Below are 16,171 nucleotides of genomic sequence, written 5' to 3'. Positions count from 1 at the left end.
AACTTCAAATTCAGCCCTCACAAGGTAATCTGTGAAGATAAAACAGTGGTGTTTATATCGGACTGCTGCAGATTTCCAACATCGGTCTACACCGGCTCAAATGATTAAAGGTGTATAGCGCTTGAAGAAAACCATTGTGGCAAACCGGACAACCGCTAACCTGGCTTCCAGGTTTGGTCACATGACGTTACATATGTACCAGAAGCAACTTGAAAAGCTCTTTTGACGTATTCATCAATCAACACGGATGGCACTGTTCAACATGGCGTATTCGGGTTGAACTTCCCCTTTAACAAATCTGTGCCGTGCTGTAGTACCATTTCAACACAGTGGCATGTATTTGACCTCTGAGTAGCCCTCCACCCCAGCCCACCTAGCATTTACTGGTACCCACCAAGTAGGGGCAAGATAGAGGTGGGATTTGACCTTTACAGTGGGGCTTTAGATCACGTCTTACACAGCCAATGTCCCTGGGTGACAAAAGGAAAGAAATCAAACTGAAAATGCAACACACACACACGCAGTGCAGCATTGGAGAGTGTTGGACTCTTTACCTTGGCCTGTCGCCTTTTCTCGCTGCCCTTTCCCGTGAAAATGTCAACCCATCCCTTTCTTTCGCCCTGTATTCTACTTTCTTGCCTTGCTCGACGAGACACTTTTAGCAAAGCAAAAGAGTAACAGTGTCCACTGCTAAAAGCATAAAGCTGCTCACAGTTGACAGATTAAATCTTAAATCTTGCCAGTATCTAAGTGGTGTGTGGGAGAAAGCAAAGGTAACTAGTTTTGGGTCTGCCAATCATTTGATGAGAGCTATGTGTACATCACTGTATTCCATTTATTATTTATTTATTGTAGAGTTAATTTTATAATTAATATTTCACTAACCCATCCTTGACTGTAAATATGTCATTATTCACTGTACATCTTGTCACTCAACATGATCGAATCACGTTTATCCTCAAGTGGTTCTCAGAGGCCATTAATGAGAGAAAGAGGGGAGGGGTCATGTTGCGTCATCTGTTTCAATAAAAATCTATCATCCAAAAATCATGAAGATCAAAGGTTAGAAACATTTGTTGAGATGGGGTCCCGGATTTGTACTGTGAAATGACACCCGCATGCCCACACGAAAGCACAACACTGATCAATCTTCATGTCTGCTCTCCTCACCACGAGGGCGTTTGTTGTTGCGGCTGACTGATCCAATCAATAAAGAACCGGATGTAGCATACAATATGGATTGATTCATTTGTGGCGAGTTCAAGTCAATGCAAACCTGAGTCCGCCCACAACAGTCCTGCGGGTGTACTACGTAACCGAATGACTTTCATTATAGAGCTCAAGTGTTGTATTTTCCTTTGGGATCATTTTTGAAAAACGGTGATGCTTGTCTCTCGCGGCATATCACAGTTAGTTGTTCAGAGAATATTATCATGCTAATCTTGAAAAGAGAAAGCTTTTTCTCGATGCCATTATCAATGTTTTGTTCAGACATAATATTTAGAAAGGACTTCAAAGCCAACTCGTGTCATAAAAAATATTGTCCAAGATGCAATCAAGACGCAGAGAATTGTTTTGTATTTATGTGACATTTTCATTTCCTTTTCTCTCTGAAATTCATCAAGCAATTCCCCTAAAATAAAAACTTGTGGCTCAGTAAGCATGATTATTTTCCAATAGTTCAGTACAAAGCATACTTTGAGTTTGTTTGCCAATATGGAAGTGAGCCAAAGTGAGTCCTAGACTGCACTGGAAGCGAGCCAAATCACACTTGTTTCTGACGTTGAACATCACTTTTTAAATCACAATATAAATATCCGTCTCAGAAGGAAAAATAAATGACCGTTGGACATCTGGATCTCGCAGACCGCACAAGTTGCAATCTACTATGACTGCACTTGGACTGTTGAACTTTTTAGTTAACGTGACAAAGAGCTTTTCTTGATTACAAGACAAAGTGTTTGCTGTGATACAAAGTAATCCTGGATTTTGAGTTCAGCAAGGAATATTTGGTTATCTTACCTTTTCCTTGGTCCCCAATTGTGTGGTGTCTGGTTTTGTCCGGATAGTAAAAGGGGATGCAAGCCTCAGTAGGATCCCCTGGAACGAAGGCTCCATCTTGGGTGAGACGATCTCGAAACAGTCTCTGAACGAGAGACTCCGATGAGGCTCGATACGAGCTTGCCTCCTCAATCCCTCGCCAAGCTGCAGAAGTTCCATCCGAGGGCCGAGAACCAGGTGAAACGGAAAGGCACGGCAAAATGTGGCCAGGCCGATGCGTAAATCACTGGGGTTGGTTGAAAGTGAAAATGGAGCTTTCTTGAGACACACGGGGACAGCATTTGGGAGGGAGTAGGAAGGACAAGTTTCTTGAATTTGGAAGGACACGCAAACTGTGGGAGCAGTGGTTGGGAAAGTCGAGGGGGGCGAGGGGGAGGAAGAAGGGGAGGCAGACGGGGATGCAGTTGGAGTTGGTGTGGCGGAATCACCGAAGCCGTGATGTGCATCTTCTTTGGGCAATAAAGGAGTCAGAGGGGACACTTCTTCTACTTCCACTTCGGAATGAAAGATCCGTCTGGAAACGGCTCTGATGAGTCCAGGCATGATCAATCCCACCACGGGGGCCGGGTTAAAACAATGGAGGAGCAACAACTTCCCTCGGCCATCTTGTGCTGCTTGCTCTCCAGCTTTGTCCAATTTTCCTCGGCCCTTCTCTTCCTCGTGGGGATCCTTGCACTGGAAGGAAGGGCTTTCCGACGAGGCACGGCGACCCGTGGACGTGCGAATATGTTCCAAAATGGCATCAAAGCCGTTAAAAAAGTCCTGGAGGTCGCCACCTACGGCCCGGAGCACGCGTTCGTTTTCTTCAAAGCATAGGCCAAAGAACTCCTCGCCAAAATGCTCACGCAGCTCAAAAAATGGTACTCCTGAGAGAGAGAGAGAGAGAGAGAGAGAGCGAGAAGACGCAAAACACAGAGTCAGCCACGGTTGGGTTTTTGAAAAAGGATTCCAAAAGCTCTCTGGAACTAAGTATTGCGACACTAGCACAATACTCACGCAGACGCCAAAATATGAAAATGTTAAGGAGGTTCTTTTTGTGCACTCATCCTGAAGAACATCCATCACTAAAGATGGGCAAGGGCCAAGCTTACAAACTCGGGTTGATTTTTTTTCACCCAATGAGGTTTTGTTGGAGTTTAAATCTGGGCTCTCAAATTCTTCCACACTAAACCCATCCAAGCACACATTTAGCAGGCACACGACACTGACCATTCATCCAGCCTGCATTTTAGTTTGCAGTCTTTCTGCATTATTTAACTTGAGCACAAACTGTAAGTGTTTTGTTTCCTGTGACACGTTTAGTTTGCATAAATTAAAGCAAACCAACCAAAGAAAATCAATTCTCAAGTAATCAAATATCAAAGCTTTGTGAAAACGATGAATATGGATGGAATAAAATAATCCTGTCACATGGGCACTGATTGCTGAATAAGATTAAACATTTAGGGTTCTATATTGGTATACAGCACAGCTGCACTCCAGTGTAGAAACTGGCATATGCGGATTTTTGTGCCGATTGCAATCTTCAATGCGGTTGTTTGGGAATTTGGTTCATCTCTTTCACGCACGTTGGGCATTCTCGCATACAAACGACATTTCCTTTGACATGCACCCAGTGCACCAGACAATTTGGTGGCTGAAAGACTAAACTTTAACGTCTGCTGGAATCGTGTCAAACAACTGGCGCAGGGAGCGTAACACCGGTTTTGGTGAATGTGTTCAAAGCGCAAGCAGACAGCCAACTAAAAAATGCAAATGGTATTCTTGCTGATGATTGTCAGATCAGTACTGATTTTATTTTAAATGAATTATATTTTGATGTTTTTTATTTTTGTTGGTGTAGCTTGCAGCAAATTTACTGGATCATACTAAAATGTTGGTTACCTAATTTACCAAATAAGTTTATTAAAAAAAAAAAAAGTAAGATCCTCCGAGATAACATTTTACTTAGTCCATTGTACTGTATGGTTTGAACTACATAGGAAGGGAACTACTGCGTAAGGTACCTGGCTATAACCTGGTAGGAGGGAGAAGTTGTTTGGTCCTGTTTTTAGTTTTGGAGGTAGGTTAAGAAATTGTCTTTTATTTATATTTTTGTTCCTAGTCTTAATATTGGAGTTCTTGGATTGGTTTTATTTTCTGTGTTGGCCTATTTCGCCCTGGCTCTAAGACATAAAAATGCAACTTTGTATGACAATTTTTCATGCATGGTGCCCTACTTGGGAATGATAAGCCTGGGAGAGGATTTAATTACGTTATGTTTGAGTTCCTCGAGACCAGAAACCCAACATGGTTTTGAAACAATCAAGTTCATAAAGACAGGTTTCCTCCAGTGGGATACAATTAAAAAAAAAAGAGAGAGAGAGAGAGAGATGGAGCGGCACACTCAATTCATAACTCCATGCAAACTCTGACAACGCTAATGTCCTGCATCTTGCATATAAATAGAAAGTTGTGTTTCCTTTGGCAAACACACACATACATTTCTATCCGTCTTACCCAATATGGTAGCCATGTACTGTAGGATTTGAAGGACGTCCTCTTCTGAACCAGAATTTTCTAGAAATGGGCACTTTTTGTCTTTACTTTCCCCCTGCTGGTCCTCCTTACCAGAATCCGGACACCTGTGAGTAACCCAAAGACCAACAGTGACTGTCTACAGATAAGCGACAATGTCATGCTAGACATTTTCAAATACTTAAAGTAAAGTTTGGCGTATTCTGTCACCTAATGTCGAACAACAAGCAGATTACGTTTAAAACTTGTTCATACATATGTAATTGTAAAAATTTGAATGCAGTGTAACCTACAAGAGAGTGTAACTGATAGTTGATGGTTATGTGTAATTGATTATCGTTGAGTCGGAAAATTGAGTGCATAAATTGAATGCAACCAACAGAGGTGCTCTCTGTTCATTTGGATCTAGTTTGAAGAACAAAACGACGTCAGATAAGGACGAAATCCTCGCAGTCCACCTTCATGGCACTATTCGTCATTCAGAGCATTATTCGTCTCAATACAAGATCTGTATGAAAGGCAGGCGTTAAAGACATTTCAAGAGAGATTATACCATCCCCCCACATTGATGAGTTTATCCAAGTTAACACTTTTTACAGCAGAGTTTGCAAATCAGTACGAGTCTGGATTATTACAAGTGAGTTTGCGATTGCTCGACTGATTGTCTTGAGACTTTCTTAACAAGAACCAGTACCGTATGTATTCATGTGTAGAGGCTAGAGTTAATGTGAAGATGTTTAGTTCCGCAACAGGCTTGGCTGTCTTTCTGACATGTGAGGTTTGTTTTGGTTATGGAGTCGAATCTTTAAGTGTGGAAAGAATTGTTTTTTTGTTGATGGTTCTTGAAATTGAACATTTGTTAAAAGCCCCCGATAACTTGGACCCTGGGCACAGCGTGCAAGAGAGGTGACAGAATGCATGTCGTTGACATGTAGTGGAGTAAAGTTGTGCGGCAGAAGGCACATGCCGCAGAAAGCAGTTGATCATAGCGGCAGATGCCACAGACAAGACAAACAGCAACAATCTACCTGATCTCTTGTTGCCTATAAAACTTCAGAGTCCTCTGCAGAGCCTCTTGAACAGTCTGTGTCTGAAAGAAGTGCAAACATTTCACGAACGGGTCATTCATATTTCCTTATGCAAGCATGTCTCATTTTGCTGCAACCCAAATCTAAAACAATGTTCAAAAATCAACACTAATATCAAAGAGATTAGTTCGAACGCAAACAAAAGCCCATGTTTATTTCCAATGAATTCCTTTAGGATGGTGATGTTGGACCTGAATTTAAAATTCACAATCTACTATCCCAAGTGTTTTCATTTTTACAGTGATGTGTAGATATTTTATATCTACATATGTAAAAATGTGTACGAGCGGGCTTGTAAACGTTTGTGTTGTACTTTCATCTTTATTTAAAGAGCATTACATTCCCAACTAACTTTGGGAGGTAGCTGGAGCACCTGGAGAGAATCCATACAGAAATCACGCAAAGTGAACACAGACAGGCCGAAGATGACGGTTTTGGATCCAGAACATTCTTTCCGCAATCTCATCCAATGTGCTGCAATTCTTCGAACTAATCACTTCAAGCTAACGTGTGTGTATTTTATGGGGGTGTCTGCACAGCTGGTGTATTTTGCACATCTGACAGAATAGGCCTGAGAAGGCGGGTCCAATCTGATTATGTGTGATGCAGCTCAAATGCGAGGCTATAGTGACAATACTAGAACACAGTGTGCCAGCTGGAGAGGTCATTCAGAGGCCTCCGCCCACTACGGACATTTACAGGAGTGATTTCAGCCGCGTGTGTGTGAGAGGATAGAAACAGATGAAGGAAAGAGAGAAAAGACAAGCCGAGGCAATTTAATTGATACAGTACATTTCATACACAAGGCAACACAATGTGCTTCACACAAGCAAAGATAAAACACATACAAGCATTTACAAACACAACAGTGAATGATTTTCAGAAGGAAAGCAGTAGCTTACCAAAATTACAATGTACTACTTTGACATTTAAACGCATGCAGAAAATCTAAAAGAAATAAGAGGGTTTCGAAAAAAAATGAAAAAAAAATTGCAATGAAATAAAAAAAAAAAAAATAAAAAAACAGAAATAAAAACAACTATTTTTTAATCATATATTTTCAAAAATAACCAAATTTTAATTATAGGCTCCAAATGTTTACCTTTAAAAATAATAAGACCAAAAAACAAAAAAAAGAAAGAAAAGAAAAAAGTGTCATGGTGATTTCCCATCTCTCCCTACTTGCATGTACTTTCCAATGCCTCTCCGCCTGTGCCCTTGACTCAGCAAGTCATTCACGACAGAGCATGCGCAGATTCGTGCGTGTGCATGTGTGTGTGTGTCACAGGTACAAACTATTATGAGTTGCATAATCTTGTGCATTTAAGTACACAAAATAGTACATCATCATTTCACTGGCATGTTTACGACATGTAAATACCTCTTACACGTTACAGTTCTGGCTCACATTTTTGCTTGACCAACGAGGGTCCAACTGAGTCAGTTTAAAAACATGCACGCATTAATAGAACCGGGCTAAAAATGACCAAGTGTGTATAGTGAAGAAATTTAAAAGGTACTAGAGCGTTCCTTAAAATAGGATAAACAAAAGTCTGGTTCCCATATTCTTTATCTGGTTCAGCATTTATCTGTTTGTTCTGTCTCTTTACATTGGGGGGGAGGTAAAATCCCACCATCACTCTTCCCCTCTTGCAGTCGCTACACCACTCTAAATGCAGTTGCCGTTGCACTGCACTATCAGAATATAACAGCAAAATTCATAGTACAACAAAATTAACAACAATTATTTTGTGGTAGTGGGAATACACCTCTAAAGTTGCAAGATGTCATCTTACGCCATTGGAATTTGATTTGGCTTTTTGTGGCTGTCAAGAGGCGTAAGGAGGACAATTGTACATCTATGGACTCCTAACACTCAGAATCTGACAAAAGGATCACATCAGCAAACATGCACTATGCTTCTTGGTTGGTTTGAGGTGACAGTGCTGACTTTGACCTTGAGAAAAATACCTGTGAGATCATCAATGCTGTACAGATCAATGCTTGGTCCCAGTTTTTATAAAAGTCTCTAAATGGTAAATATCAAGCCAATGTCAGTATATATTTTTTAAATGAACCAGAAATCAAGCTGTGAACTACCACAGTGTCCCCTGCTTAAGATGAGACAACACACTCTACGTATCACTAGATACACTCACGCACTTGTTTCACACTTTTCGGCATTTGTGGCCAACGTGCCGAGGCCTTGATCAGCGTCATGGATCACTAAGCTGATGAAACCAAGAGGGGAGACAGAGAAAATGAATGTTTGCGCACATGTGGGTGCGTGTGTGTGTGTGTGTGTCATTGCTTCTGGGTCAGCATGGTCAGGGAGTGAAGACAGCCATAGAGAGCATGCTCTGTTCTCTCTGTCACGGTCCATTGCAATCAACAACAGACACTGCTGCTGCACGCAGCTACTGAGTATGCAAGCAGCAATGGTGTGTGAGAGAGAACAAAAAAGATAAACACAAGGGGAGCGCTACACACCGAAACCGCGATTGCCATTTGTACCTTATCGAATTTAGTATCATTTCCTACAAAAAGGTAACGGAAGGAAATGAGTAGAAAAAAGTTGATGATAATGATAATAATAATAATTAATAATAATAATAATAATATGTATACCCGCAACAAATATAATTACTTTAAAAACTAAATAAAATTGAGTTTATTCTAACTTTCAACACAACATGCGATTATAAGACAATTATACTTACATTATGAATTATTCACTGCAATTGGCTGCCAACCAGCAAGGTCGTTATGATTAATGAATTACAAAACAACAAAAATTACCCCTCCATGAGCTGTCACCTTATTGTGCTGGAACAATTTGTGTGCTCCAATGATCCAAGGAGCTAAATTGCCTGAGGCTATATGACCCTGGCAGGGTCACCCATGGTAAACAGGTGCTAGGTGAGGGACCGACAACGTACGGCTCCCAGACCGCCTATGACGATTGACATAAATGGACATAGCGTTCCCTTGCCCAGATGCGAGTCACCAGGGCTCTCCTTTTGAATCAAGGACAATGTGAGCCAGGCCTTTCCATGAGCTTCCCACACCTGCGGGCGGCGGCAAGGCAGTTGGGTGCAGTATGAGCTGGGCACCAGCCAAAGATCCAGGGACCTTGGCGGTCTGGTCCCCGGCTATAGAACATGGCAATAGGGATGTGGAATGTCACCCCTCAGGCAAGGAAGGAGCCTGAGTTGGTGTGCAAGGTCGAGACTAGATACTCTGGAGTTGCCCACGGTGAGAGGCGCCGAGCATAGCGTAGTAACTTTTTTTGATCACCAACCCTGAAGTTACCAGCCTATCAGAATTCCCACCAGCCATTTTTTTTATATAAGCTCTACGATTTTTATTTACGGCCCTCACACTTCCTATGTTGGTTCGTCGCACTGGTTGCACAATAGACAGTGAAATACCAGCATTCTCACAGCCAATGGGCAGATTAAATATCATTACGGCACAGTGTTTATTGGAAATGTGCGAGTCACTGCTAGGGGTAAGCTACAAATGACGGAAAACACATAACCTAGAGTAGGGTTGGGCATTGTTTGAATTTGAATGATATCGGTTCCCAGTGATTTTTTAATTTGATTGTTTTCAGGGTGTCCAAACTACAGCCATTCATTTTTTTGCATCTCGCGTGCAGATAACATTTGAAATAAAAATTCACACGGCCTTGTCCTAGGGTACTTACCTTCTGCCCTGAGTGGCAAGGCAGAAGAAGTTTGTTCTCATCTCTCACTTCCTTGTTTTCAACCAATCAGTCATCATTCGATAGGGCCACCCACCATACCAAAAACTTGAAAATCATTGATTTGAATCATTGACATTAGCTCGCTGGGTTTAGCTTCACTTCATTTTCCAAAAATGGTTGAATTCATTTAGTGTTAAATGGCAGCTGTTAAAGCAGCCCTTACCTACTTTGATTAGTAGAAGAAAGTAAGCTAGCATAAAGTATAAATTAAGTATTCCAAACGACTTGTCCCCTGCTGTATATAAAATGCACACAAAACAGTGACATGTGCTTAGTTCAATATTTGATCCACTAGCAGACTGTGCGCACTGCTTCGGAAACCTTAGCACTTTTCATGTAGACATTTGTAAGCTTTTGATCCTACAAAAGGTAGATCAGAGTCAAATATTTATTGTGACACATCAGTTCAGGTTGTACAGTATACTGAAGGACTGGAATAGACTCGTACTACAGTACAGTGCAACTTAAAATTAATCATGTGTCCCACTCCTTACATCAGAATGTACATAGACAAGGGGGGGCATGAAGGTCTACCACACTATTACATAATCTGCCAGATGATTCAGGTTACCTGAGGTAAGGAATGAATAGAGGCATTTTTTTTTTTACTTTTTGAAATGAGAACAATTTATGGGTACTAATAAATTCGACGTGCTGCCAGTTTACTATGGACTTTAGAAATAATTTTGCTGAGATTATATTAATCTATCTGAAAACATAATAGTCAGTGGCGTGCAGACATTTTGAGGGGCAAGCGTTGGGTGGACGTGGGGGGGCGTATTTGCGCATTTGGAATACACTACTGTGCTGCGTTCACGTGACAAAGGAAGAGAGGCCGAGGTGGGCGAGCGAAGGAGGCTCATTTCGCGGTATTATTGTCACGTGCTTAATCGTGCAGTTTTTACAAAAGATCCTGTCAACACTGACCTTGGAAGACTATTTATTATATTAAAATAAATAAATAAAAACGAACTTTACAAACGGCACTTTTTGGAGGGGTAAGTGCTTCTGCACCACCTGAGGTCTATTTGGGCACACCCCTGATAATAGTCATCAATAGTTATTTTGAAAAGGTATAGAAAACAGAAGAATTATGCAACACTTTATTTCTATTTATACAAGTGCTTACACTTACAAATGATCAATTAGACAACATTCCTAGGAAATCACATTATCTGTCACTGGTGAACAATTTTAGAACAGACCTGCGAGCTACTGATGTGGTCCTTGAGGGCTTCCTGGTCCCAGACCCCAAAATAATAATAATAATAATGATAATAATAAATAACACTGAATTATCTTTTGAATGACGGAACCGAAATTGCTTTTAAATGACAATGATTTTGTGCTAAACATGTTACTACAGCATTATAATACATTGTTGGGATCTCAACTATACAAATGCACTGAATTTGTGAAAGAGTGGCAAAAAGTATTTCCTCTGTGGTAAACAATTCATGTCGTTTTAAGTGTTAACTACTGTACACGCAAAACTAATTCCACACTCACTGCTGCATGCAACATGTAATGTTAATATGCCATCTGACTTAAGGGATGACACTTAGAAAACAAGTCTCGTGGGCAAGTCCGTCGTTAAGTCAATGAAGGCCTTACCGTGGGTGATGTCAGCCGCCTCAGGCTTTCGCCCAGCGAGTCCAGGTTGACCCTTCTCCTCCTGGTCACCCTCTTGTGTGGCCCGCCGACCCCTGGCTGCTCCTCACCCGCCGGGCACGCAAGTCTTTCGGCGGGGCTGCGGCCGTTCCAGAGGAGCGGTCTGTGGAAGGAGGAGAAGGGACATCCTCGGAGCTCCTCGGCCGCCTCCAGCCCGCCGTCCCCTCCATCCCCCCCGGGGCTTTCTAGCCCGCAATCGGAGCCCACCGAGCTGCTAAAAGACTCCGAGGAGATTTTGCGCGACGACGAGGACATGGTGGAGAGGAGGAGAACGCTGATGATAGCGGCGGCTCTGGTGGTGAGGAGGAAGAGGAGGAGGAAGAGGAGGATGATGCTACTGCCGGGTCCGTGCCACGTCCACCTATATAACGCGGATTCATCAGTTGGTGGCGGTGGTGGGGGGTGATGTATGTCTGTCTGTGCTATTATGTATGCATGGTGTGTATGCTCAGGTGAGTCTATATACGTGTGCACCGGATGAATGTCTGACTGTATTCTGTGGAAGGGAGTAGAGAGGTGTTGGGGGAGATTCAACCGACAACCGAAGCACTAACTGCACGGAAACATTTACGTAAGAGGTTCGGTGTTCGACTTATAAAAAAAGACCCCCTATATTCCCCAAAAACTCTTGAGGGATTCCAAAAAGATACCAGCTGGAACAAAATTTCAACATTTACTTCAAATAAGCTAGCTTTAATATGATGGAACCGTCTATTTAAAAAAAAGCAGTCGTCATATAGCGTCCAGACCGCCCTCAAAAAAGTCAAACGTCGACCAAATCCTTCACATGTTGACCCACGCCAGGTAATTCCAACACGTATGTTCCTGTTCGGGAAACAAACAAATGTCACAGCTCGTCTTCCCCCTCCGCACTTTGAAGGAGAATCCCCCGTGCCCCGAAAATAAATCACAGCAGATGCGCTCTCCGCCTTCGTCCCTTCTCCTCCTCCTCTTCGTCTTCCTTCTAAAGTCCTCTGCGACAGTGGCGCTCCTCTCTGCGGAGCAAGTGTCCTCTCATGGTTCGCACATGCTCCGCTCCTGCGTCGACGCGTCCCGACGGCCGTCGCTCGGAATGCGGCCAACGATGTGGCGAAGAAGAAGACTGGAGTGGGGGGCGAGGGGTGTGCTGTGTGCCAACAAACGGGAGGCAGATCGACGCTGCACCGACAACAAACTGCCGCCAATCAGCGAAGACACGCACGTCTTCTTCACAGACACCTGCAGATGCGCGTCAAATCAGAAAAGAGTCACTTTTCCATCACGTGATCGGTAGAAGTTCGTCCACCATGTTGGAGGTCCTAATTGGGAGGATAAGCATGTTCGTTTTTTTTGTATAATGCTATTCGGTTAATATCAGATGTTATAAATGTTTCAATCGCTTTAGATGTGCTCAGACAGGAACAATCTACAACAATGTAAAAAAGCTAACCGTAGATTAATGTCAGAAAACTATGACCAGTCATTATCAAAATTCACATGAACATCTTTACTTATGCCCACTGCAATATCAAAACAATTGCTTCAATATTTCTCACACGGGCAATCTGTCCAGCCAGGCCATTTCCCGGTAGGCTGGGGTGCTATGTGCCCAGAGGATCCATTTGGAAATCAGGAATTAATCAATAATTTCTGGAAGACCATTGTATTATTTATATCACTGACAGCAATTAAAAATAGCAACACCTGAATGCACAGCTAATATAACACCCTGGTTGTAAAAAAAACACATTAAAGAGGCTGATACACAAGTGTTACTTGTAACGGCAACAAAGCATGCAGAAAAAGCCTGTTGCTGTGTGGGGGTCATCATGTTGGCGTCAGTCTGCCAAGTATAAATATATATAAATATTCATTCAAATATTCTGAACAAAAGTGAGCCGGTGTAAGCCATGGAACTCCAGGCCTGAAAATGAATCCCACTTCCATCCTGGCGTCATTGCTAATAGCAGTCACACGGGTGAGTCAGTTGCCATTCCGTTGATCAAATAATCCTGCATTTCTGGCATATATGTGGATTTAATACAAAACAAAGGCAGAAATCAACCAATACCCAATGAAATACTGTACAGGGTTTGTTTCTGAGTAATTTTAATATCTACAATTTTTATTTCGATATTTTTGGAAAGCCAAGACACATTGACTTCCAAAATGCTCACAAGAGGGTTATCCCCATTTATTCCAGAATTTTGGGGGTTAAAAAAAATAATAAATCCAGTACAAATTTTCATGGATTTTCACTATTTGTGAGCTAAGCTTCTTATCCCCCGCAAATAGCTGGAGGGCTCCACAGTACAGTATTTTTCCAAATCTTATCATAATCTGTGATAGTTAAGAGTACGGAACTAAAATTCTAATGTTACTCCAAAAGTGTTATAACATACCTTCAGTGAAGGTTTCGTAACAAAATGGATGTAAGGACTGGCTTTCAGGCACCCTGCTTCAAACATCACTGTACCATTAGTTTAAAAAAAAACAACACTTTATTTCCTGAAACAAACTCTTAAAATCTTGTAATCGGGACCAGCGTGGTGAACGTGTTTGCGACATATTCCTGACACCAAATTTTATGCTTGCTTGTCCTGCTCCTTTTGCGTACAGAATGAGTATCAGGAGTTCGGTACTTGCACTGTCATATTGTGCATGAAGGGGTTCAATCTGATGGCAAATGCAAGCCTACAAATACAGCTTTGGCTTTATTGTGAGAAATCATTAACGTGATCAGTGTCTTCACATAAATTAATATCATGATTAATAACATACAACAGGTAATTTGAGCATACTTACTTCAGAAATCTGAATCAATCATTCGCATTAATCGGTACCCAAGAAGTACTGTAGCTTTCAGTTTCAAAAAGGTTGGTGACCCCTGATCCTGAATATAATAGTATAAGATAGGAAAGTAATAGCATATAGCATCCATTCTTGTGTGGGAAAGATACACAATACTTCTGCATGATTAATAACAGTAAAAAAAAAAATCCACCAACCAATTGAATGACACAGAAAGCCTGAGCAAAACAATACGGCGGTGACGAAAAACAAATATGATCAATGAGCAAGAATTTGAGAAGCTAGTGCATGTCTTGAGCTGACATCAAACACTTTGCCATGGAGGAGAAACCCTTTCAGTGCGATGTCTGAAATCTAGTAACGAGAAAATGAAGCTTTGTGAAGCACTTGTGATATATTTTTTGGATTCCTCCAGATAATGCTCTAGGTTTAAAGATAAACCAAGAGTGCCATCTAGAGGAGTCAAAAATGATCACAAGCACTTCATGAAGCTTCATTTGCCCATCACCACTGAAATCATTCCAGTTAGAGTGCATGTGTTAGGACATCCGTCACCATGACAACTGGGCAGACTCCATTTGCTGATGAGGCTCATGGAATAGAGTTTTAAGGAAAAGGGGATTTGTTTGTTTATTTATTTTTAAACCAAATATATTTTAGTGTTCTACATTGTTACTTGCTTGGATATTTTACTTTTAGTCACCTCAGAATGCAAGTATCCCAAATCCATTAATTAAAATCAGTGTGCTAAATTTAAGAATTCATTATTGGTAGGCCTGTAGTACGTCCATAAACAGTTCCATAAACATTGAAATAAATGCAGACAGCAACTGACCATCATTCAATTGAGGCGAGTTAATTTCAATTCATATTTGTGATGTGTTCAACACAAGCACTAATATGGTTCTATGGACAGATAGCGAATAAGCTGAACGCCATTGTGCACGCTTGTTGCCTCCCATCAGAGAACAGGATGATGCTCGTGTTTGGCACTAATCACAGCCACGACCTTGACCTCAACCGGCAGAGCATGTCTGCTCATTACGAGCCCCAAAGGGACGAGCGAGCGGAGAGAAGCAGGAACAAGACGTGATGCATCATGCGCGCGCACACAACTGGCTGTAATTTCCTGAAGGTACTAATTCATTTGACTTTTTGAAGCGGCATGAACTCAACACACCTCATACTACAGTATATTGCCCGACTCTCTCCCTCACACATACACACACTTTTTTTTTTCTTTCCTTATCTGGTCGCTTGCTCTTTCCAATCAAGCAGCCATCCATCAGTAATAACACAGGCTTTTAATAAAGCCAACTCTACAATGGAATAAATAATGTTCCAGACAAGATAAGCCTGCTTGCTGGCTTGAGTTGGCAGTCTGCCATCTATAGCCGAGTGCAGACAGGGCAATAGCTCAGTAACTGTGCTATCATGAAATTAGAGAGGAAGGGCACCTCTGGCTATTGTGGTCTCATTCAATAGGAACATCTGACTTTGGATGGGATTTTGATAATGGCATCATGTATGGAAGGATTGTGACCTGTCGGGATATCTAATTGTGTTTTAGATCGAAGCAAGAGTTTGTTTAAGCTATGCTTTGCTTGGTTGTACACAACAGCCCACAAGTAACTTAAATATTGCTTCAGCAGGTAAGTAACCCCCCCCCTCGAAAAAAAAAACAAAAAAAAACTTATGACCACTTTGTCACAATCATCCAATGCCACCTGTGGCACTGTGCTACATAACAGCACGTGGCACCATGACAGTGGAGCATCTCTGTGATAGCCATCGGTCAGCTCCTCTCTTGTGAGAAGGCAGCGAGCCAGAGGGTGGGGTCAAGAATTGCTTTGAGTCTGGACAAGATCTTCTCTTCCACGACAGTCTCAACCGCAGATTTTGCTCTCCTAATTAGCCTGTTCAACCACTGTGCATCTTTTGAACATGTACTGTATCATACTTATCAACAATAGCGGATGAATGATGAGACATGGTGGTTATGTACAACTATGGTTGCTTCCATTTCTAGTTTCCTTAGAGCAGTGATTCCCAACCAGGTTGCCACGACACATTTGTTTGCCATGAGAGATCATCACAAGCACCTCAGGAAATTATCCAATTTTGGTTCATGGGTCTGAAAATATTTCTTTTACTCCAATAGTGTGTCTTTGTTCATCGATCGATGCTGGTGAAGATTAAATGCTAGAGCAGAAGGTACAAGTGACCCGTGTATCCATCTGTTACCAGGTAAATAACAGCTTTGGGTTCAACTAAA

General features: G+C 41.8%; 1 protein-coding gene across 1 annotated transcript in view; it reads right to left on the bottom strand.

The window, feature by feature from the left end:
- Positions 1–12,328, bottom strand: part of gucy1a2 (guanylate cyclase 1, soluble, alpha 2) — a 29,840-nt gene extending 17,512 nt beyond the window's left edge. Inside the window, exons 1-4 of the mRNA XM_088300596.1 lie at positions 11,050–12,328; positions 5,607–5,668; positions 4,561–4,685; positions 2,023–2,927 (exon numbers count right to left, since the gene is read on the bottom strand). Of these exons, the coding sequence (XP_088156722.1) occupies positions 2,023–2,927; positions 4,561–4,685; positions 5,607–5,668; positions 11,050–11,361 (1,404 nt within the window). The 5' untranslated portion in view covers positions 11,362–12,328. The remainder of the gene's footprint in view (positions 1–2,022; positions 2,928–4,560; positions 4,686–5,606; positions 5,669–11,049) is intronic.
- Between the last annotated feature and the right edge of the window lie 3,843 nt (positions 12,329–16,171).

Source organism: Idiotropiscis lumnitzeri, chromosome 7 (genome assembly GCF_059441095.1).
Source record: "Idiotropiscis lumnitzeri isolate Australia: NSW breed Sydney's pygmy pipehorse chromosome 7, RoL_Ilum_1.0, whole genome shotgun sequence".
Taxonomy (NCBI): Eukaryota; Metazoa; Chordata; class Actinopteri; order Syngnathiformes; family Syngnathidae; genus Idiotropiscis; species Idiotropiscis lumnitzeri.
The sequence above is the reverse complement of the archived record's forward strand: the minus strand, read 5'-3'. Positions and strand labels throughout refer to the sequence as shown.